General features: G+C 37.3%; 1 protein-coding gene across 2 annotated transcripts in view; it reads left to right on the top strand.

Moving 5' to 3' along the window:
- The window catches only part of PPP1R1C (protein phosphatase 1 regulatory inhibitor subunit 1C), a 128,580-nt gene that overhangs the window by 60,035 nt on the left and 45,768 nt on the right, over positions 1-22,777 (top strand). For both annotated transcript variants that reach the window (XM_032636551.1, XM_032636550.1), the window contains exons 3-4: positions 9,988-10,025; positions 12,005-12,065. In XM_032636551.1, coding sequence (XP_032492442.1) covers positions 9,988-10,025; positions 12,005-12,065 — 99 coding nt within the window. The remainder of the gene's footprint in view (positions 1-9,987; positions 10,026-12,004; positions 12,066-22,777) is intronic.

The following is a 22,777-nucleotide window of genomic DNA, read 5'->3' as shown; positions in this document are numbered from 1 at the left end:
AGGGTCTGTTTTATGAAATGTAGGCACTAGGTATATTTATTTGACAAGCTGTTATGTGTCAGCCATGCTACTGTGCTAAGAGCTGTGGAAGAATCAAGCGTGGAGACTAATCTCCGTTCCTTTATAGGTTGAGGAGATAAAACACTAATGACCATAGTATAAGGTATAATGATGAATACAATGATACAGGTATAGAGGAAGTGCTGTGAGTACTGGGTGAAGGAGATGACTTCCAGTTGGGAACAGGGGAGGCATAATTGGGAAAGATTTCCCAGAAGAGATGCCATCTGAAGAGAACTTTGAGGGATGGTAGTATTTGGTTTGAGGGAAGGAGCATTCTGGATATGAGGAACAAACACACAAGAGCAGCAAACTGGAGGATATGGATAATCAAAAAGGTACTATCAGTATTTTTTAAATATACTTTGGTCCTTCTCTTTCCATATCTAATCAATAAATAAACCAAGAGGTGTTATTATCACTGGTCTTGTTTGAAAATCATTTCACTCCTCTTTTTCTCCACTAACATATCCTAGCTTGCATCAGCTTTTAACAATTTTAACTGAAGTTTAAAATATTCTCTTCATTTCCTTAACCATACCTTTTTCCTCTATATCTTTAATTAGCCCCATATAAAATATCTTAAATTATATATTTTTCATGAACTTCTTCTTAGTTACATTACTTACTTTCTAATAATGACTATCTGGTGTTCTTCAAATCACATACAGAATCCTGACAATAATAACAAAAATATTTTCAGGGGGTAATTTTTGTTTGTGTTTAGTACTTTTACTTTTTTTCCTTTTGTTTAAGTTTTTTAAATTGATGGGACAGTTTTTTAAGATGAGCTTTAGATTTACAGAAAAATTGAACAGAGGTCCCCTATTATTGTATTAACACCTTACATTAGTCATTAAAGTGTAACATTATTACAATTAATGACCCAATATTGATATATTATTATTAACTGAAGTTCAGAGTTAATTTAGATTTCATTTTTAACCCAATGCCCTTTCTCGGTTTTAGATTCTCATCCAGGATACACCATTACATTTAGTTATCATGTCTCCTTAGGCTCTTCTTGGCTATGACAGTTTCTCAGACTTTCCTTTTTTGATGACTATATTAGTCAGGGTTCTCCAGAGAAACAGAAACAATAGAATATATAAAAAGAGATTTACTATAAGGGGTTGGCTTATATGATTACAGAGGCTGAAAAGTCCCATAATCTGTCATCTGCAAGCTAAAGTCCCAGAAAGTCAATGGTATAGCTTCAGTCCAAATCTGATGGCCTGAGAAATAGGGGGTGCAATGGTGTAAGTTCTGGCTCAAGTCCAAAGGCCCAATGGACTTGAACCACAATTTACACCATCAGCCTCCCTGGTTCTCAGGTTTTCGGATTTGGATTTATTGTTCTTTTCCTTCTAGTTCTGTAAGTTGTAAAGTTAGGCTGCTGATTTGAAATCTTGCTTGACTTTTAATGTGAGCAGTTACCGCTATACATTTTTCTCTTAGCACTGCTATCACTGTGACCCTTAAGTTTTGGTATGCTGTGTTTATGACTTTTTCTTTGATTCATTGGCTGTTTAAGAGTGTGTTGTTTAATTTCCACAAATTTGTGAATTTCCCAGTTTTATCTGTTACTGATTTCTAACTTCATCTCATTGTGTTTGGAGAAGTCAGTTTAGGATACCTTTTAAAATCTAATAAGACTTAATTTGCAGGCAGCACGTCTAAAGGAGGGCCTCTGGAGTGTGGAGTTCTGGAGTTTGAAAGTACCCAGTGCTCTGCCTATGCCTCTGGATGGTATCAAGCTCAGCATTGCATCTCCTCATTCAGTTGTCTCACTATCCCCACTGGTGTTGAAGGCCCACGCTGATTTCCACAGTGCAGTATTAACCATGGCAAGATATGGCCGAATTGGTCTGCTAATGACACCCTGCCCTCGTGTGTCAAAGTCCTGAATGCTCTTCCTGCTACCTTGTGCATCTGTGGATTCTTTGGAGACACCTCATAGCTGCCATGTGGATGACAGGCTCTTGGTACTCCAGCCAGCCGTCAGAGCTGTGCCTCTGAGGTGGGAGAGCCAAGGTCAGGACAATGGTCCACCAGAGACCTCCCAGCTCCACATAATATCAAACGGCGAAAATCTCCCTGAGATCTCCATCTGAACATCAAGACCCAACTCAACTCAATGACCAGCAAGCTACAGTGCCGGACACCCTATGCTAAACAACTAACAAAACAGGCACACAACCCCATCCATTAGCAGAGAGTCTGCCTAAAATCATAATTATAAGTCCACAGACACCCCAAAACACACCACCAGACGTGGACCTGCCCACCAGAAAGACAAGATCCAGCCTCATCCACCAGAACACAGGCACTAGTCCCCTCCACCAGGAAGCCTACACAACCCACTGAACCAACCTTAGCCATTGGGGACAGACACCAAAAACAACGGGAACTATGAACCTGCAGCCTGCAAAAAGGAGACCCCAAACACAGTAAGATAAGCAAAATGAGAACACAGAAAAACACACAGCAGATGAAGGAGCAAGATAAAAACCCAGCAGACCTAACAAATGACGAGGAAATAGGCAGTCTACCTGAAAAACAATTCAGAATAATGATAGTAAAGATGATCCAAAATCTTGGAAATAAAATGGAGAAAATACAAGAAAAGTTTAACAAGACTCAGAAGAACTAAAGAGCAAACAAACAGTCATGAACAACACAATAAATGAAATGAAAAAATTCTCTAGAAGGGATCAATAGCAGAATAACTGAGGCAGAAATAAGTGACCTGGAAGATAGAAGAGTGGAAATAACTACTGCAGAGCAGAATAAAGAAAAAAGAATGAAAAGAATTGAAGACAGTCTCAGAGACCTCAGGGACAACGTTAAATGCACCAACATTTGAATTATAAGAGTCCCAGAAGAAGAAGAGAAAAAGAAAGGGACTGAGAAAATATTTGAAGAGATTATAGTTGAAAATGTCCCTAACATGGGAAAGGAAATAGCCACCCAAGTCCAGGAAGCACAGAGCATCCCATACAGGATAAATCCAAGGAGAAACATACCAAGACACATATTAATCAAACTATCAAAAATTAAATACAAAGAAAAAATATTAAAAGCAGCAAGGGAAAAACAACAAATAACACACAAGGGAATCCCCATAAGGTTAACAGCTGATCTTTCAGCAGAAACTGTGCAGTCCAGAAGGGAGTGGCAGGACATATTTAAAGTGATGAAAGGGAAAAAGATTACCAAGATTACTCTACCCAGCAAGGATCTGATTCAGATATGACGGAGAATTAAAACCTTCACAGACAAGCAAAAGCTAAGAGAATTCAGCACCACCAAACCAGCTTTACAACAAATGCAAAAGGAACTTCTCTAGGCAGGAAACACAAGGAAAGGAAAAGACCTACAATAACAAACCCAAAACAATTAAGAAAATGGGAATAGGAACATACATATCGATAATTACCTTAAATGTAAATGGATTAAATGCTCCAACAAAAAGACACAGCCTGGCTGAATGGATACAAAAACAACACCTGGGCTTCACTGGTGGCGCAGTGGTTGAGAGTCTGCCTGCCGATGCAGGGGACACGGGTTCATGCCCCAGTCCGGGAAATCCCACATGCCGCGGAGCGGCTAGGCCCGTGAGCCATGGCTGCTGAGCCTGCACGTCCGTAGCCTGTGCTCCGCAACGGGAGAGCACACAACAGTGAGAGGCCCACGTACCACAAAAAACAAAAAAACAAGACCTGTATATATGCTGTCCACAAGAGACCCACTTCAGACCAAGGGACACAGACAGACTGAAAGTGAGGGGATGGAAAAAGATATTCCATGCAAATGGAAATCAAAAGAAAGCTGGAGTAGCAATTCTCATATCAGACAAAATAGACTTTAAAACAAAGACTATTAGAAGAGACAAAGAAGGACACTACATAATGATCAAGGGATCCATCCAAGATATAACAACTGTAAATATTTATGCGCAGAACACAGGAGCACCTCAATACATAAGACAAATACCAACAGCCATAAAAGAGGAAATTGACAGTAACACAATCATAGTAGGGGACTTGAACACCCCACTTTAACCATTGGACAGACCATCCAAAATGGAGATAAATAAGGAAACAAGCTTTGAATGACACATTAAACAAGATGGACTTAATTGATACTTATAGGACATTCCATCCAAAAACAACAGAATACACATTTTTCTCAAGTGCTCATGGAACATTCTCCAGGATAGATCATATCTTGGGTCACAAATCAAGCCTTGGTAAATTTAAGAAAACTGAAATCATATCAAGTATCTCTTCTGACCACAACACTACGAGACTACATATCAATTACAGGAAAAAAATCAGTAAAAAATACAAACACATGGAGGCTACACAATACACTACTTAATAACCAAGAGACCACTGAAGAAATCAAAGAGGAAATCAAAAAATACCTAGAAACAAATGACAATGAAAACACGACGACCCAAAACCTATGGGATGCAGCAAAAGCAGTTCTAAGAGGGAAGTTTATAGCAATACAATCCTACCTTAAGAAACAAGAAATATCTCAAATAAACAACCTAACCTTAACCTGAAGCAATTAGAGAAATAACAACAAAAGACCTCCAAAGTTAGCAGAAGGAAAGAAATTATAAAGATCAGATCACAAATAAATGAAAAAGAAATGAAGGAAACAACAGCAAAGATCAATAAAACTAAAAGGTGGTTCTTTGAGAAGATAAACAAAATTGATAAACCATTAGCCAGACTCATCAAGAAAAACAGGGAGAAGACTCAAGTCAACAGAATTAGAAATGAAAAAGGAGAAGTAAAAACTGACACTGCAGAAATACAAAGGATCATGAGAGATTACTACAAGCAAACTATATGCCAATAAAATGGACAATCTGGAAGAAATGGACAAATTCTTGGAAATGCACAACCTTCCGAGATTGAACCAGGAAGAAATAGAAAATATGAACAGACCAATCACAAGCACTGAAATTGAAACTGTGATTAAAAATCTTCCAACAAACGAAAGCCCAAGACCAGATGGCTTCACAGGCGAATTCTATCAAACATTTAGAGAAGAGCTAACACCTATCCTTCGCAAACTCTTCCAAAATATAGCAGAGGGAGGAACACTCCCAAACTCATTCTACAAGGCCACCATCACCCCGATACAAAAACCAAACAAAGATGTCACAAAACAAGAAAACTACAGACCAATATCACTGATAAACACAGATGCACACATCCTCAACAAAATACTAGCAAACAGAATCCAACAGCACACTAAAAGAGTCATACACCATGATCAAGTGGGGTTTATCCCAGGAATGCAAGGATTCTTCAATATACGCAAATCAATCAATGTGATACACCATATTAACAAACTGAAGGAGAAAAAGTATACGATCATCTCAGTAGATGCAGACAAAGCTTTCAACAAAATTCAACACCCATTTATGATAAAAACCCTGCAGAAAGTAGGCATAGAGGGAACTTTCCTCAACATAATAAAGGTCATATATGACAAACGCACAGTCAACATCGTTCTCAATGGTGAAAAACTGAAAATATTTCCACTAAGATCAGGAAGAAGACAAGGTTGACACTCTAATCACTCTTATTCAACATAGTTTTGGAACTTTTAGCCACAGCAATCAGAGAAGAAAAAGAAATAAAAGGAATCCAAATTGGAAAAAAAGAAGTAAAGCTGTCACTGTTTGCAGATGACATGATACTATACATAGAGAATCCTAAGGATGCTGCCAGAAAACTACTAGAGCTAATCAATGAATTTGGTAAAGTAGCAGGATACAAAATTAATGCACAGAAATCTCTTGCATTCCTATACACTAATGATGAAAAATCTGAAAGTAGAATTAAGAAAATACTCCCATTTACCACTGCAACAAAAAGAATAAAACACTTAGGAATAAACCTACCTAAGGACACAAAAGACCTATATGCAGAAAATTATAAGACACTGATGAAAGACATTAAAGATGATAGAAACAAATGGAGAGATATACCATGTTCTTGGATTGGAAGAATCAACATTGTGAAAATGACTCTACTACCCAAAGCAATCTACAGATTCAATGCAATCCCTATCAAACTACCACTGGCAGTTTTCACAGAACTAGAACAAAAAATTTCACAATCTGTATGGAAACATAAAAGACCCCGAATAGCCAAAGCAATCTGAGAAAGAAAAACAGATCTGGAGGAATCAGGCTCCTGGACTTCAGACTATACTACAAAGCTACAGTAATCAAAACAGTATGGTACTGACACAAAAACAGAAATATAGATCAATGGAACAGCATAGAAGGCCCAGAGATAAACCCACTCATGTACGGTCACCTTATCTTTGATAAAGGAGGCAGGAATATACAGTAGAGAAAGGACGGCTTCTTCAATAAGTGGTGTTGGGAAAACTGGACAGGTACATGTAGAAGTATGAGATTAGAACACTCCCTAGCACCATACACAAAAGTAAACTCATAATGGATTAAAGACCTACATGTAAGGCCAGAAACTATCAAACTCTTAGAGGCAAACATAGGCAGAACACTCTATGACATAAATCACAGCAAGATGCTTTTTGACCCACCTCCTAGAGAAATGGAAATAAAAACAAAAATAAACAAATGGGACCTACTGAAACTTCAAAGCTTTTGCACAGCAAAGGAAACCATAAACAAGACCAAAAGACAACCTTCAGAATGGGAGAAAATAATTGCAAATGAAGCAACTGACAAAGGATTAATCTCCAAAATTTACAAGCAGCTCATGCAGCTCAATAACAAATAAACAAACAACCCCATCCAAAAATGGGCAGAAGACCTAAATAGACATTTCTCCAAAGATGATATACAGAGTGCCAACAAACACATGAAAGAATGCTCAACATCATTAATCATTAGAGAAATGCAAATCAAAACTACAATGCAATATCATCTCACACCAGTCAGAATGGGCATCATTAAAAAATCTACAAACAATAAATGCTGGAGAGAGTGTGGAGAAAATGGGAACCCTCATACATTGTTGGTGGGAATATAAATTGATACAGCCACTATGCAGACCAGTATGGAGGTTCCTTAAGAAACTTAAAGTAGAACTACTATATGACCCATCAATCCCACTACTGGGCATATACCCTGAGAACATCATAATTCAAAAAGAGTCAGGTACCACAATGTTCATTGCAGTTCTATTTACAATAGCCTGGACATGGAAGCAACCTAAGTGTCTATCAACAGATGAATGGATAAAGAAGATGTAGCACATATATACAGTGGAATATTACTCAGCCATAAAAAGAAACTTAACTGAATTATTTGTAATGAGGTGGATGGACCTAGAGTCTGTCATACAGAGTGAAGTAAGTCAGAAAGTGAAAAACAAATACCGTATGCTAACACATATATATGGAATCTAAAAAAAAAAAAAAAAAAAAAGTGGTCATGAAGAGCCTAGGGGTAAGACAGGAATAAAGACACAGACCTACTAGAGAATGGACTTGAGGACATGGGGAGCAGAAAGGGTAAGCTGGGACAAAGTGAGAGAGTGGTAATGTATATATAGACATATATACACTATCAAATGTAAAATAGATAGCTAGTGGGAAGCAGTCGCATAGCACAGGGAGATCAGCTCTGTGCTTTATGACCAGCTAGAAAGGTTGGATAGGGAGGGTGGGAGGGAGGGAGACGCAAGAGGGAGGAGATATGGGGATATATGTATATGTATAACTGATTCACTTTGTTATAAAGCAAAAACTAACACACCATTGTAAAGCAATTATACTCCAATAAAATTGTTAAAAAAAAAAAGGACTTAATTTGTGGCCTTACATATGGTCTCTCCTGGAAAAAGTTCCCATGTACGTTTGAAAAGACTATGTGTGCGATTGTAATTGGTAGAATCTTCTATATATGTCTATTAGATATATTTGATTTATTAAGTTTTTAAGTCTTCTGTTTCCCTGCTTATCTTCTTTCTGGTTGCTCTACCCATTATTGGGAGTGGGGTATTGAAGTCTCCAACTATTACTGCAGAACAGTTTATTTCTCTGTTCAGTTCTGTTAGTTTTGCCTCAGATACTTTGATGGTCTGTTGTTAGGTAGAGAAATGTTTATAATTTTTATATATCTTCTTTCTGTATTGAAATTTTTCTTAATATATATCTTCTTTGTCTCATAACTTTTTTTGATTTGAAGTCTATTTTGTCTGATATTAGTATAGTCACCCTGCCCTCTTTTGGTTTCTATTTGCATAGAATTGTTTTTTCTATCCTTTGACTTTTACCCTATTTGTATATTTGGATCTAAAGTGAGTCTCTTGTAGGTAGTACATATTGGATCATATGTTCTTATCTATTTTGCTAATCTTGGTCTTTTAAAGATTTTAATCTGTTTACATTTAAAGTAACTAATAAGACTTCCTTCTGTCATTTTGCTATTTGTTTCCTATATGACTTATAGCTTTTTTGTCCCTCATTTCCTGAATTCCTATCTTCCTTTATGCTTACTTTTAAAAAAATATGTATTTATTTATTTTTGGCTGTGTCGTGTCTTAGTTGCCACACACGGGAACTTTCATTGTGGCATGCAGGCTTCTCTCTAGTTGTGGCACCCAGGCTCTCTTGCTGTGGCTTGTGTGCTTGTAGTTGTGGTGCACAGGCTTAGTTGCCCCATGGTATGTGGGATCTTAGTTCCCCGATCCGGGATGTACCTGCATCCCCTGCATTGGAAGGCAGATTCTTCACCACTGGACCACCAGGGAAGCCCCATGTTTAGTTAATTTTTTGTAGTGAATTGTTTAAATTTCTTTCTCATTTCCTTTTGTGTACATCCTATAGCTGTTTTCTTTGTAGTTACAATGGGGATTACATTTAAAACCCTAAATTTATAACACTTTAATTTGAATTTATACTAGTTTAACTTCAATAACATACAAACACTCTTCTTTTACACCTGTCCCAACCCCTCATGGTTATTCATATCACAAAATTACATCCTTATACATTATGTACCCAAAAACATAAACTAATAATTCTTTAAATTCACTAGCCTCTTAAATTATGTAGAGAACAAAATGCGGAGTTACAAACCAAAGTTACAATTATACTCGCTTTTAGACATTCTTTCATGAATGTCTCGTTCAGTATTTAAACCATGGCATCAATCTCTCAGCTGTGGGACTAACCTAAAAGTGAGGAACGGTCAACTGGGTCTAGAAGCCAAGAGGCAGAATCCATGCAAAGTAGGTGAGGAGGTAGGAAAGAAGCCCAGCCCAGAATGTCCTCTCTCTGTGGAAGGGGAGTATGTGAGCACCTCTTCCTCCTCTCTCCCCTTCGTCACAACTGTTTTTTTACACAGACTACGTGGAAGTTGCCCTAGAAGTGTTACAAAAAATATTTCTGATAAAGTTACTGATTCTTTCCAGGGGCATATAGAAAAGAGGGTGCCTCTTTTACAGTCAGTGATTGGGCTGAGCGGAAAGACAGGTTTGTTCTGCTTACTGGCAAACTTAAGGAAAATTGACAGAGGCTACAGTTAATAGACAGTGCTGCAAAATCCATGAGGAGAGGAGGTTGTTTACGCCTTAGCACTGTGAGGTTGATGATGCCAACAGTTGTTCTAGGAGGCATTTCTCTGGTCCTCCTTCTGAATTGTTGGAAGTTGGGCAATTTGGAATTTCAGGAGGGGGCTTTTTTATTGCCTTTTTTAAAACCTGTGGGAGAGGGTTATCTCAGAAGGAAACTATTTCTTTCTGCCTCCCACTGCCCTCTCAGCCACTAGACTAAGCCATGGATATTGTATAAGCATAAGGCAATTATTAAATCATTCTGTTCCATGTTATTGAAAATTTAATGTGCATATTACAAGGAAAAATATCAACTTTCTAATAATTACACCTACTTCTCTTGCAGAAATAGATGACAAGAGAGTGACCAACACACAAGCAGAAGTAAGTTTTCTTATACTCTGTATAAATATGTGTCCAACCAACTAAAAACACTACCAGTTTGATCTGATGTGATATAAAATATGGTATCAATATAAAACTATTTGCTGTAAAAACTATTTGATTTGCTTTCCCCTACTGAACAAACAGTAAAATTGTGTCATAAAATCTCCACCTCTAGGTTACCCTTGATTCTCCACCTATGAAATACTAACACCTGGAAAAACTTCTAAAATAAACTACTGATTTTAGAGGCAAGATATGGTATTGATAATTTCAATTTAGTGACTGGTTGTGTATGACCATCACAGGTTGGGACAGCCAATGTTGGAACCCTGGAACAAGAAGGTGGGGGACAGACACCTCTTAAGGGTCCTCTGGTGTGTGGAGCCAAGAGCAGATCCTGAGGCCAGTCTCCACATACACATGTAGGAGTTCAGATTGAAAATATGAACCAGGGACGGGGGGCCTAGGGGAGCTGATAACATAGGATACACAGAATACAAGAAAATGAGCAAACTTGGGCCCAGAAATGGAACAAATATTGAGTAGGACTCATGCAGACTTGATACTCAATTCCCATGGCCACATGAGTAGGCATCTAGCAAAACTCAGTGGAAAATGTAGAAAGAACAAAATACCAGAAAGTATCTCTCAAGACTTTTCTAAAAATTTAATGAGATTGTAAATGTGAAATGCTTTGAAAACTAAACTCTTACATAAATATAATTTTTATTAGTAAGTTTTTACCACTGTTACTAAACAAACCAACTTTTCTGTAGAATTAATTTTCTACTTAATCTTTGAATATATATATGGAAATAAACATATAAGAAAACCTGGAAGTGAATGCTTCTTAAAATCAACCAAGTGTGACAGAATACAGCAGAGGTACAACAGAAGGCTCAATCATCCACACATGTATACTAATGTAGAGTTGCCCTGCCTGCATCTGTGCATAATAGACTGGTATCAAAACACTCTATTTTGCAGAAATTTGCTTGTACCATTTGCTTTGATTGATATGGATTGGTAACTATTTGGTTGAATTTTTTACTTTTTAATAGGTTGTTTTTGCATTAGCTAAATACCAACATCTTGATGACTCCTTTGAGGGCAATTAAGCTTTAGTATGTATGAGTAAAGATGCCTCAAGCTCTATTTACAACTTCATGAAACAGTTTCTAGTTTTCTTCAGACTCTGTACATTATGTTCTTTCTAATATGCATGGAAAGCCTAGAACAATCCTCAAAAAGTATCTTGTAACTATTTATACTTTAACTTTTCAAAGCAAAAATAATTGCTCCAGACACTAAAACTCCTGCCTTTGACACACTGAAATATAAGTAGACACACCATTAAAAAGGAGTCTTTGATATAATCTGATCGAGGTGTAGACCACATATATATATAATTTATTATAATAAGTAATACCTTATACATATATAAATATCTATTTCTATCTAAACTTTAAATATTATTATTGTGGTTCTGACCCTGAAATATGTTCCTCTGTTCCAATTTGTATCATTTTTAGTGCAAAAATTTCTGCTTCAATAAATTAATTCTGATCCAGTGTGCTTAAGAGTGTTAAGCAGCAATTTTGTTAGGAAAGAGCTTTTGAACATGCAAAAGAATATTACCTCAACATTGTAATTCCAAGTAAATGGAGCTATTAGATTGAACATCTCAATTCCATAGGATTATAGACTGATATTACTTAGCAAGGACTCTCATTAACCCTCCAGAACCACTGACAATCCTATGAACAGATATAATTATACCATGGACATAGCTTTTGGAGTATATTTTGTCCTGGGACTTATGCTTTTCTCTAAAATGGAAAGGATTAGTACTATGTCTTTCTTTCTTTCTTTTTAAAATAAACTAATGTTACTAGGTGTTTATTTCCCTCAAAGGGCTGATGACATTGTACTTTTTATCCAAATATAAGACTTATTACTTTTTTCTCTCTATCCAGTCACAGAATGCATCCCCTAAGCAAAGGAAGCAGAGCGTGTACACACCACCCGCCATGAAAGGTACTGTTCATGTACTGTTTCCGGTTGTTGTGAGCGCTGAGTTCATGGATGGCAGGCAGGCTGTTCTCAGGCGCCTTATACCTGCTTATAAGCTAGATCTATCTTACTGAAAGTCACATTACTGACTTTCAGTAACATATGTTATTTGAAACCTAGTTTCATCAAGAGTGAAATAGGTGAAGAAGGGACAACTAGCGATGTCTCAAAATCTCAGTCTGGAACTTCAGATTTTCCAAAATACTGACAAAAGTTTTCTTTTACCCTTCCTCAAATGTTTTCCCTGAAGAGATTTTTCTAGAATCCCTAATTACTCTTGCGAGTGTTGGCAGATGATTACCTTTTTTTCCTTGGCTTAAGCAAAGTATGTCTTGAATTTCAGACAGATACAGATACAGTAAAGTGTTGCTTCACTGCCCTGTGTCAGGAGCAGTTCTAAGAAACCCAGTCAAACAGCTATTAGCTGTACATGTAATAGCTGTTGAAATAGCAACTAAGAATGCTAGCTCAGATTCTGGTGTTCTCCCAGAATTTCCACCCCTTCCCCACCAAATTAGAACTGCTAAAAGAACATCTAAGTGTATCAGAATTTTGACCAACATCAATTCCGGAGAAGGTTTCTTTTATTTCTCACACAACAGTATTCCTGACATGAGGCAATGTGTCCAATCTAGTAGCTCGTGTTCCAGCCTGGCACTTGGGCTGTTGGCCCAGTGACTCATCATGCTGTCGTACAGCTCAGTTTCAACTACAGGAGAGGCCAGCTGAACAGCTTCCTCTGGAGTCTAGAGAGATGTCTAAATTGGGAGTGAAATTTTCCATGCTGTATGCTCTCTAGATTTGGGGCTTCTCTCTGAAAGAGAGGTGGGACATAAGGGGACACATTAATAGCTACTTTCCATAAACTTCTGTCCTGTGCAGCTATAAAATACAATGTTTGCTTGTTCATAAGACTGCAGTAAATAATGCAGTCATCAGCATTGTAGTTAATTCCAGGGTAATTATTGAGGCTATCAGGCATCCCTTTCTCAAGATCAGTGTAATCACTTTTGAAGGTATTTTCCCTCTTGTAAGTCATCTTGTACTTTTAAAACACATCAGTTTTGGCATGAATGGGTCCCAAAGAAAGATACATGTTTACTCATTTAATAATTTCCTCTGTTCTATTTTGGGTTAGCTTAACTAAATAAAGACTGTCCTCATGTCCTTAGAGAATAACAGCATTATTTTTTTTTTTTTTTTTTTTTAACAGCATTATTTTTAAAGGAAAAATCTTATAATCAAGGCCCCAAAGGCTCATGGTTTTTATACTTAGCTCTCAAATGTAAGAATGTGGGGTGCTAACGTTTAGGGAAGTTAGTCATATTGTACATTTTTACCCATAACCTTACTACTGTTGAGCCCTCCAAGATGGTCATTCAATGATAATCATTTTTGGTCATGAGTTAAAGGCTTGAGAAAGCACAGTAATTCTTTCATGAGGCTATTCGGGTATAATTACAAGCCACTTAGGTCCTCATTTATTACCTGTAAATACTTAGCAAAGTCGCCTGCTACTGATAAAAGAGTAAAGAGAGCTAAATCCACATATTCTATTCAGTCTACCTGTCCCTTAGAGCTAGAAATGAATATTTTGGGACAAAATTAAGCAATGGTAACATATGGTGCATTGTAAGCACATTAAGAAGCTTCCATCATAAAAAAGATGAATTAGAAAGGAAATGTTACTGAAATGCAAAATCAATAATAACAACTGCTCTGAAGTGTTTAATTCTTCAGACTGCAGTGGAACATGCAATTATTGAATGTAAAAAATGTTTGCTAGGAGAGCAAAGTAGCACCAGATATGATTAATAGTTCTGAAAGAAATCACTCTGACCAAATGGCCAACTAGAGCTTCATGAATGACCCAGTGAGTAGCTGATTAGTAAAACAAAACAAAACAAACTGGCTAGACTCCTTCCTTCTTCTCTTGTATTAGGTAGTGAGGAGTTACTGGATATACAGGCCTATACCCAGGAGAGAGATGCTACATTCAGCCTAGGCCATTTCAATAAATGCCCAGACAGACTAGTCTCCCAGCTCCTACATTAATTTATTTTTCCCTCTTTCAGTTACTATGGTATTTATGGCTCCACCAGCTCTCAGAAAACAGAGACATGTCCAGATCACCTCTTGTGATGAAGGCTTTATGAAGGTGCATGGGTAGGTAGGGGGTAACAAATAGAGCAAGGAACCTTTTAACAGGTACACTGTCAGGACTGATAGGCTGATGACCTCCAAATTCTTATCTGCAGCCATAACTTATCTCCTGAACCTCAGGCTCCCATTTCTAACTAGCTACCAAATTTCTTCACCTGAATGAATGACATTCATTGAAACTTCTCAAATTTAATATGTCCAAAACCAAACTCATTGGTTCTCTTTTGGGTTTTCCCCATCTCAATAAATCTTATTCAGCTGTTGAGAACAAAAACTTTTGCATAATCCTTGACTGTTCCCCCTTACCCAATCCATCATCTACTCCTGTTGGTGCTAATTTCAAGATGTACCCCTTCTCTATTTTCCGTATCTTCCACTGCTACTACCTTGTGCGACCACCATTGTTTCTTGCCTGGGCTGCTGAAGTAGCCTCCTTACTGCTCTCCTGCTTCTTCTCTTGACCCTCTACAATTGAGTCTCCACACACAAACCAGAGTAATTCCTCTAACGCACAAATGTGATCATGCCACCCCCTTGATCAAAATCCTAAAAAACTTCCTGTTGCATTCAGAATAAAATGAAAAATCCAATCATGGCTTACAAGTCCCTGAATGAGCTGCACTGTCCTTTCTCCTTGATCTTACCTCCTTTCACACTGCCCCTTGTTCATCGGGGTTCAATGTCATGGACTTTTTCGGTTTATAAACATCTCAAACACACTTCTGTATCAGAGCATTTGTACTTTCCACTTTCTCTGCTTGAGAAGCTCTTTACCCAGTGACCTCACAGGTGACTCAGTTCCCTCCTCAGAAAGGTCTTCATTTCCTGATAACTGCCCATCCTACCATCACTATCCATGTCCTCATAACACTGCCTTAATTTTTTCCATGGCACTCATCATTATGTACCTAGAATGAGGTGTCCATGACAACAGTTTTGTTCATATGATATTCCCAGCACTTAGTACAGTTTCTGGCACATAATAGGTGCTCAATAAAAACTTGTTGAATAAATGAACTGTAATGAACTGGGGAATCCAGCTACATTGTCATCTGCTGGGAAGAGGATGTCCCTTAAACCTTGTTCTACTAATTGTCATACTTGTGACTCTGCTTCTGTTTCTCTTTGCTTCTCTCTCTGCTTGATCCCCCTTTCACTCTTATGTTCTTACTTATCCGTATGCTTCTGTTTTTCTTTTTCCCACTCCCTTCCCCTCTAGTCAAAGAGAAAATCTGATTTGGAAAATTAGTTACCATCCAGAATGATACATCAATTTGGCTGGATTCTTAAGAAAGGTTATCTCATGGACCACTGGAACCATTAGGTGGTTGCCTCTGACTAGAGCCTGGTTCCTCCAACAGTTACTTTCTGACCAAGATGGCAGCATCGTGGGAAACAAACTTGGCAATGTAAATAGAAGAATCTGGAGATGGCTCTCTTCCTTCAGAGATGTTTCATGACTTGATCAGAACATTTACTCTTAGAAAGTAATAGTAGAATTAGTTCTTGGTCTTGCCATCGTTCTAGTCATAACATTATAGTCATTCAAAGTTGTCAAGTTTAAAGATTAACTAGTACAACTATCTAGTGATTCATCAAACATCACTTCCATTTTTTCCACTGCATCTAACCTCAGGGTATTAGATTGGCTATGTTCTCTTGAAGGTTCTAATATATTAGGCTTGGGCTGTAGCCAAATAATCAAAAGTCCCAGGTGATTCTGCTGTAGCAAGTCTAAAAACTGACCAGACTCCAGATATCCAATCATCTATCTAACATGTCTTTCTTATGTCATAGGTTGAATAAATGAAATGAAATCTCATGGAAATCAAAGATCATGAGATCAAAATTAGCATGTTCAAAACTGACCTTCTGATCTCCACAGCAAATCAATTTGTCCTTCATGTTCCCCTTCTCAGAAAGGTGCTTATTCCTGAGTTCTGGGGGTCTCCAAGGACTCTCTCTCTCTCTCCTTCACTCTCTTCATTAGTAGAGCACCAGATCTTGTAGATTGCACCCCATTAGTTCCTCTCCCACCTTCCCCTCTTCTATCTCCAATGTCACCATCACAATTCAAGTCACATTCATTTCTTTGCCAGGATATAAAAGGTTACTCTCCATTCAGTCTCTTTCCTCTACTTCCCATCTGTTTTCTATACTGTACCCAAAGTGAACTTCTTAAAAACCGGATGTGATTATGCCACCTCCTTGGTTAAAACTCTTCAATAGCTCCTCACTGCCCTTAGACAAAATTCCTATTCCAGAGCAAAGTTTAGAAAGCATACTGCCCTGTGGCTCCAATATGCCTCTCCTCTCCTTACCCACTAGGTCCCAGCCACAGTGGCATTCTGCCAGCTTCTAAATGCACCAAGCTCTTTCCTGAAGAGTCTGCATACATTCTTCATCTAGAATATTCTCCCTTGCCTCCTTCTTGTCCTCATTCTTTATTTGCTTAGTTCCTACTTATCATTCAAGCCCTGTCCTTAAAGGTCAGATCCTGAAAGGAGCTATCCCTAACCCTCCATTCTAAATTACGTGTAGCTATGAACTCTCTATTAATAGTTACACATTCTCTATAGTTCTTTCATTGCAAGTAATCACAATATTCAATTATATATTAAGTGTCTGTCTCTCCAACTATACCAGAAGTGATCTACATGGCAGCAGTGACAGTGCCTATTTTGTTTATTACCTTATCTGCAGGGCTTAACACAATGCTTGAGACATAAGCAGTGCTTATACATATACTTTTAAATAATTTTTTAAAATGTACCAAACACTACTGATGGTGAATGAATCATTTCCTTAGGGTGTTTACCTTCTCTCTGGTCTATTAGAAAGATCTTTTCTCTATTGAAATTTATATTCATGGATTCTTTTCTATATCTTATTGCTATTTGTGATAAATTTTAAAGTGACAACTATCTGAATATTTCAAGACATCTATCAGGTCCTTGCCTCACCCCTAATTTCTCTCTTTCCAGGTTAAAACATTTCAATGTCAATTATGCCTGTCCTTTCACATTCACTCCTGGTCTCCTAATAAGCTTTACTTTGCCTATATCACTCTAGAAGTACATCATTCAAAATCAACTTATATTTAAGGAGTGGTCTGACCAGAACAGAATAGAGACTTCAATTATGCCTGTCACCTCCTTCATTCCAGATAATTTAACTCCATTAATGCGACCCCAAACTGTATTAGCTTTCTCTGGCAGCCATATACATTGGTGACAAATAGTGAGCTTACCATAAATTCAAAACTTCCAAGCCTTTTTCATGTACTGCTTTAAAGCCATATTATTTATAATGTATAGTTCATTTAAAAATTATGTCTTTTCTTAACCAAAAAGCAAGACAGTGCTATCATCCCAATTGACTTTCATCTTCTTAGAGTCGGACTGTCACATGAACATGTCATATTTCATATCACGATTCCATCATCTATTTTATTTTCCATTATCTCAATTGTTTGTCATCCATAGGTTATATAAATTTATCTCTGATATTTTTATCTACATCTGTAATAGATGTATCAAACAGAACGGGGCAAAGAAAGGCCTGCAGCACACATATCTCCCTCTAGTTGACACTGGTCCCCCTGAAGGCCATCATTCAACCAGTTATAAAATAGACTTATTATGTCAAGATTACATCCCTTAAAACCAGCGGATATTATAAACTCTCATTAGATACATTATTATATTTCAGATATGGTGTGCTGACCACATTTTTTCATCTCTATAGATGAGTCATAAATTTGTAATATATATTATGCATAAAAAATCACAAGTTGAAGGTTGCATAGAAAACAGACTGACTTTTCCATTACCCTGTGTGATATAGTGCTTTATAATTATGTAAATAGAAAGTTCTGAGGATTATCAGAAAAATGATAGCTGACTACTGAATACCCATGTGATTTCTCTGGTGTTTATATGGTGGTCAGCCCTGTAATTTACAGAACAGCCAATTAAATTATTGTTGGATAGCTTGAATCATGTTTTCAGAAAAGCAAAGTAGGTTTGAATCTTGGGGCAGGAAATGGCTGACTCATTTCCACCCCCATTTTGTGTGTGTGTGTGTTTTACTGGAAGGCAAATGCCTTCAATTGAAGACAGCAAAGCAAGGGCTATCGATTTAAAAGGAAATCTGAACACGAAACAAAGCAGCTGACTGAAAAACAGCTTTGTAGAGCAGGTCTATTAGTATTACATTACCATTCTTAACGTATAACAAGTCAGATTTTTCATGGACTTCTGAAAAACATCTTCTTCGTCTCATTCTTCATAATTTCTTTGCTACTTCAGTGTCCAGAGATTGTTCTTCTGACATGTCCAGTATGTCTTCTCTGAATGCTTACAGCATTGTAACTCCTACATTTTTTTCCTCCAAGGATGGTGTGATCTTGGTATTTTATCTCAATTTAGCCTCTTTTCATAATAAAGCAATAAATGTAAATAAGGAAGAGCCCAGGGAAGGAAATAAATCAAACTGGCCCAATAAAAAGTCTAACATGGATTTTGGAGGATGGTAGGTGACAGTGACAAAGATGTGCCATGTAATATTAACCGAAGGATAATCTTCAAATCAGGGAAAGCTGTTGATCGTAGTAATTTAATGGGACCCAGCAGGAAAAGACGTGGACATTGTGGGGGAAGCAATCAGTGTTCAAACCTCAGTGACACCACTTGTTAACTGTTCAACTTCAGCAAGTCAATGATTTTAACCTGTCTCTTCTCTCATTAGTTAAATAGAGGTGATACCCACCACACAGGCCTGTTGTGGGGACAAAATGAAACAATATGTGTAAAGAGCATGCTTAGAAAAGGCACACAATATGTAAGATCTATTTTGAGTAATTATTTGAATCCTGGATTAAGAGGCAGGTACACTCCTCCTCGTTTCCCCTGAGGCTGCAGAAAGGAGGAATGAAGCCCAGGGGAGAGACCAAGAAGGGATGGAAGGTCTTGGAGATGAATAAAATCCCTGCCAGAGCTTTGCTCTCATCCCAGTAGGAACTGAAGAGTCAGGGCTAAAGGTGCCTGATCCTAATAAGCATGTGGACAACCAAACCTTGCAACACTCTCTCCACTTTTATTTGTACCGATCTCAGGTAGATTTGTGGAGCTGATCTCTGACCTTTCACTTCCTTTGTAACAAAACCCTGCTTTGCTTCATTCACCTGCCTCCTCCTCTCAGACACCAACCCCTCTTTTCCCAGCTAACTAACTGCCCTCTCAGAGGTATTGATATTTAATCAATCTCATATTTCAAAAAAGCCTAAGAAAGTGGTGTTTAATGGTAAATTTGGGGGTGTTAAAGAAGATTATACAATAAACATTTCTAGCCAGGGGATGTGTAGGAAATCATAGAAATTCAGCCTATAATTAGGCAATGTAGGTAGGTTAACAATGATTATATAGAACTATGATCAAATCACTCTTCCTGAGTTTGAAACCTCTTACAATTGTGCTGAAAAAAAAATTCTCAAAAGGAATAGACTAGCCATAGTATCCTGTTTTCATCACCCCCTGCATGTTGAACAGTCAGGGAGAGAAGGTAGCAAGATCTTTTAGCTTCGCATCAGGCCGTCTCCACATTGCACTCCTTTTTTTTTTTTTTATAACATTTCTCTCCCTCTGTGGTTGTTCTTCAGGTATTCATCACATTTGCCTTTCTAAATCTTGGCTTTTATGTTTGTGCTGGCCTGGTTTATTTACTGTGTAGGGTGGGGTTTATTTATGCAACTCAAGAAACACTTTAACAGATTTCTAGATAACAAAGAACATTCTAAATATCTACAAGTCTTGCCTTAAAAAAAAAAAAAAAACCCACCAAATATGCTTGTATTTCCAGATCCACTTCCTTCACTTCTCTTCAATTTCTTTCACTAAGTTCTATGTTCATCTTTCCTCGTATCTTTGAATTCAGAAGGTGGGGTCAGATTGGAGAACTGATCTGAGAATGTATCTTTCTTTTTTGGGGGGGGGATTGTATTGTATGTGCATTATATATATATAATAGATATATATATTATATATATTTAATAGATCTCCATTGGAGTATAATTGCTTCACAATACTGTGTTAGTTTCTGTTGTACACCAAAGTGAATCAGTCATATGCATACATATGTCCCCATGTGGTGTCAATTAAACTTTGAAAAGGAGACCACTCTTCATCAATATGGTTCCATTCAGGTGTCTGTATATATTTACACCTATTTTAAGCTTAATCTTTTAAATTTATCAATACATTCCTCTGTTTAAATAACATACAACTTTTAAAATTGCTTCCTATCTTAGAAGTAGGGGAAGAGATGAACTTTTGTATTTGGTTGGAACAGATAAATCAAGACCCAGTGTCTCTAGGTTTCTCCCAAGTCTGCAAATAGTAAAATTCAGTTGCATAAGCACTAAAAATGTACTGCCACACATCACATATGAGCCTCCACTGTGTATCGAGCATGGCCTTAAAGTGGTGTGGCTGCAGAGATGAAAGGCAAAATCTGCACCTTCTAGGAGACCAGTCTGGAGGAAGCAACACACAAGTGGACAGGCAGAGCACACCATGGTAAGTCCTTGTACAGGGATTTAAGCAGAGTTATCAGGGGGTGTGAGGAAACCCACGCCGTCTGGGGGACCAGAAGGTAAGGCCTTTTAGATCACAGAAGGAAGAGTCATATTTACACGTGTCTGCAGAGTTAAATGGACTGGGTCATGGAAAAGTGGAACACACATCTCACCATTTTCATTCCTCCTGCTCATACAAACTTCCAAAGCATTTAAGATGATACCATAATGTAGACAGTTAAATCCTACATGGATCATCACCAAGTACTTTGCTGCCATGCAAAGTCTAAAAAGGCCCTACTTATGGACTACATAGACATCACTTTCCAATGCATTTGGAAATCCTTGTGCCTTTGATTCCATTTTTAAAAGTCTGGTTCATGTCTTTGTCTTTCCTCTTAATAGTATTACTTTTAACAGAGTAAGTTCCAACTCAAATTATACTATTTTAAAAATAAAATTTGTATTTTAGAACAGTTTTAGATTTACAGGAAAATTGTGATAATACAGAGTTTCCATATATGCTATATCCAGTTTTTTCTATGATATATACATTATATTAATATGGTACATTTGTTACTTACCAAACCAATATTGATCCATTATTGTTAACTAAAGTCCATGTTTTATTCATATTTGTGTAGTTTTTGCCTAATGTCCTTTTTCTGATCTAGGAACACATCTAGGATACCACCTTACATTTCGTTATCACATTTCCTTAGGCTTCTCTTGCTTTTGACAGTTTCTCAGACTTTCCTTGTTTTTGATGACCTTGACAGTTTTGAGGAGTACTGGTCAGGTATTTTCTGGAATATCCCTCTATTGGGATTTGTCTGAGGTTTTTCTCATGACTAGAGTAGGGTTGTGGGTTCTGGGGAGAAAGACTATAGATATAGTGACCATTTCATCACATGGTATCAAGGGTACAAGCTATCAATCTATCACTGTTGACGTTGACCTTGATCACCTGGTTGAGGGAGTGTTCGCCAGTTCTCCCCACTGCAGAGTTACTGTTTTTTTTACCCCCTTTCCATATTTCATTCCCTGGAAGGAAGTCACCATGTGTAGCTCACACTCAAGGAGTGGGAAGTTATACTCCACCTCCTTGAAAAAAATGTATCTACATAAAATTATTTTGTAAATATAAATTTTTTGGAATAAATTCCAATAAATAACTATTTGGAGTTCATTTTGCACAGAACATTTGTCTCTGCTCCTCCATTTTTTTACATTTATTCAATCATTTATTTTTATCAGTATGGACTCATGGATATTTATTTAATACGCTGGGTTATAACTCAGTACTACTTTATTTTGCTGCTCACACCATTATTGTGGGGGTTTTTTTGTTTGTTTTAGCATATTCTTACTTTCTGGTGCTACAAGATACTCCAGGCTCATTTGTATATCTTCTACCCCAGTCTTACAGAATCAGACAGTTCTCTAAGAAGCCCTCAAATTACAATTTTTATTTGAGTCAGTATACTGTAAAACATGTGTTTGCATCAGTATATAGTTACTAAAAATAGAGAAGTCTATCGCTTGCTCTGCTGAAATGTATGTGCATTATATCCATTAGTGTTTAGGAGGGTTAATGCCACACTATCGGCATACTAAGACATACACACTCCATCCTCATTAACGCTAATGGGAGTCCAGGAAGAAAAAACAATGGCTATAAGTAGAATAGGCAGATGTTGTCTGTATGGGCTTGCCTTCCTTCATTTAATACCTAATACAGTGTCCTCTTATGTTTTCTGGGATGAGATATGTATTGCCTCTTTATAAAGATGCCGAATTGGGAATAGGTTTGCAGCCTTCTTGGAGATTGGCTATTTGCTTTACTTAAATCAAAGATTTTAAAAAGTAATGTGTAAACACCTTGTATTTGTGTAGTGCTTCAACATAAACTGTGTTTTTGTATAGCTAATTTGTTTTT

Source organism: Phocoena sinus, chromosome 7, assembly GCF_008692025.1.
Source record: "Phocoena sinus isolate mPhoSin1 chromosome 7, mPhoSin1.pri, whole genome shotgun sequence".
In the NCBI taxonomy this organism is placed as follows: Eukaryota; Metazoa; Chordata; class Mammalia; order Artiodactyla; family Phocoenidae; genus Phocoena; species Phocoena sinus.
Note: the sequence above shows the minus strand (reverse complement) of the source record. Positions and strands in the feature narration are given on the sequence as shown.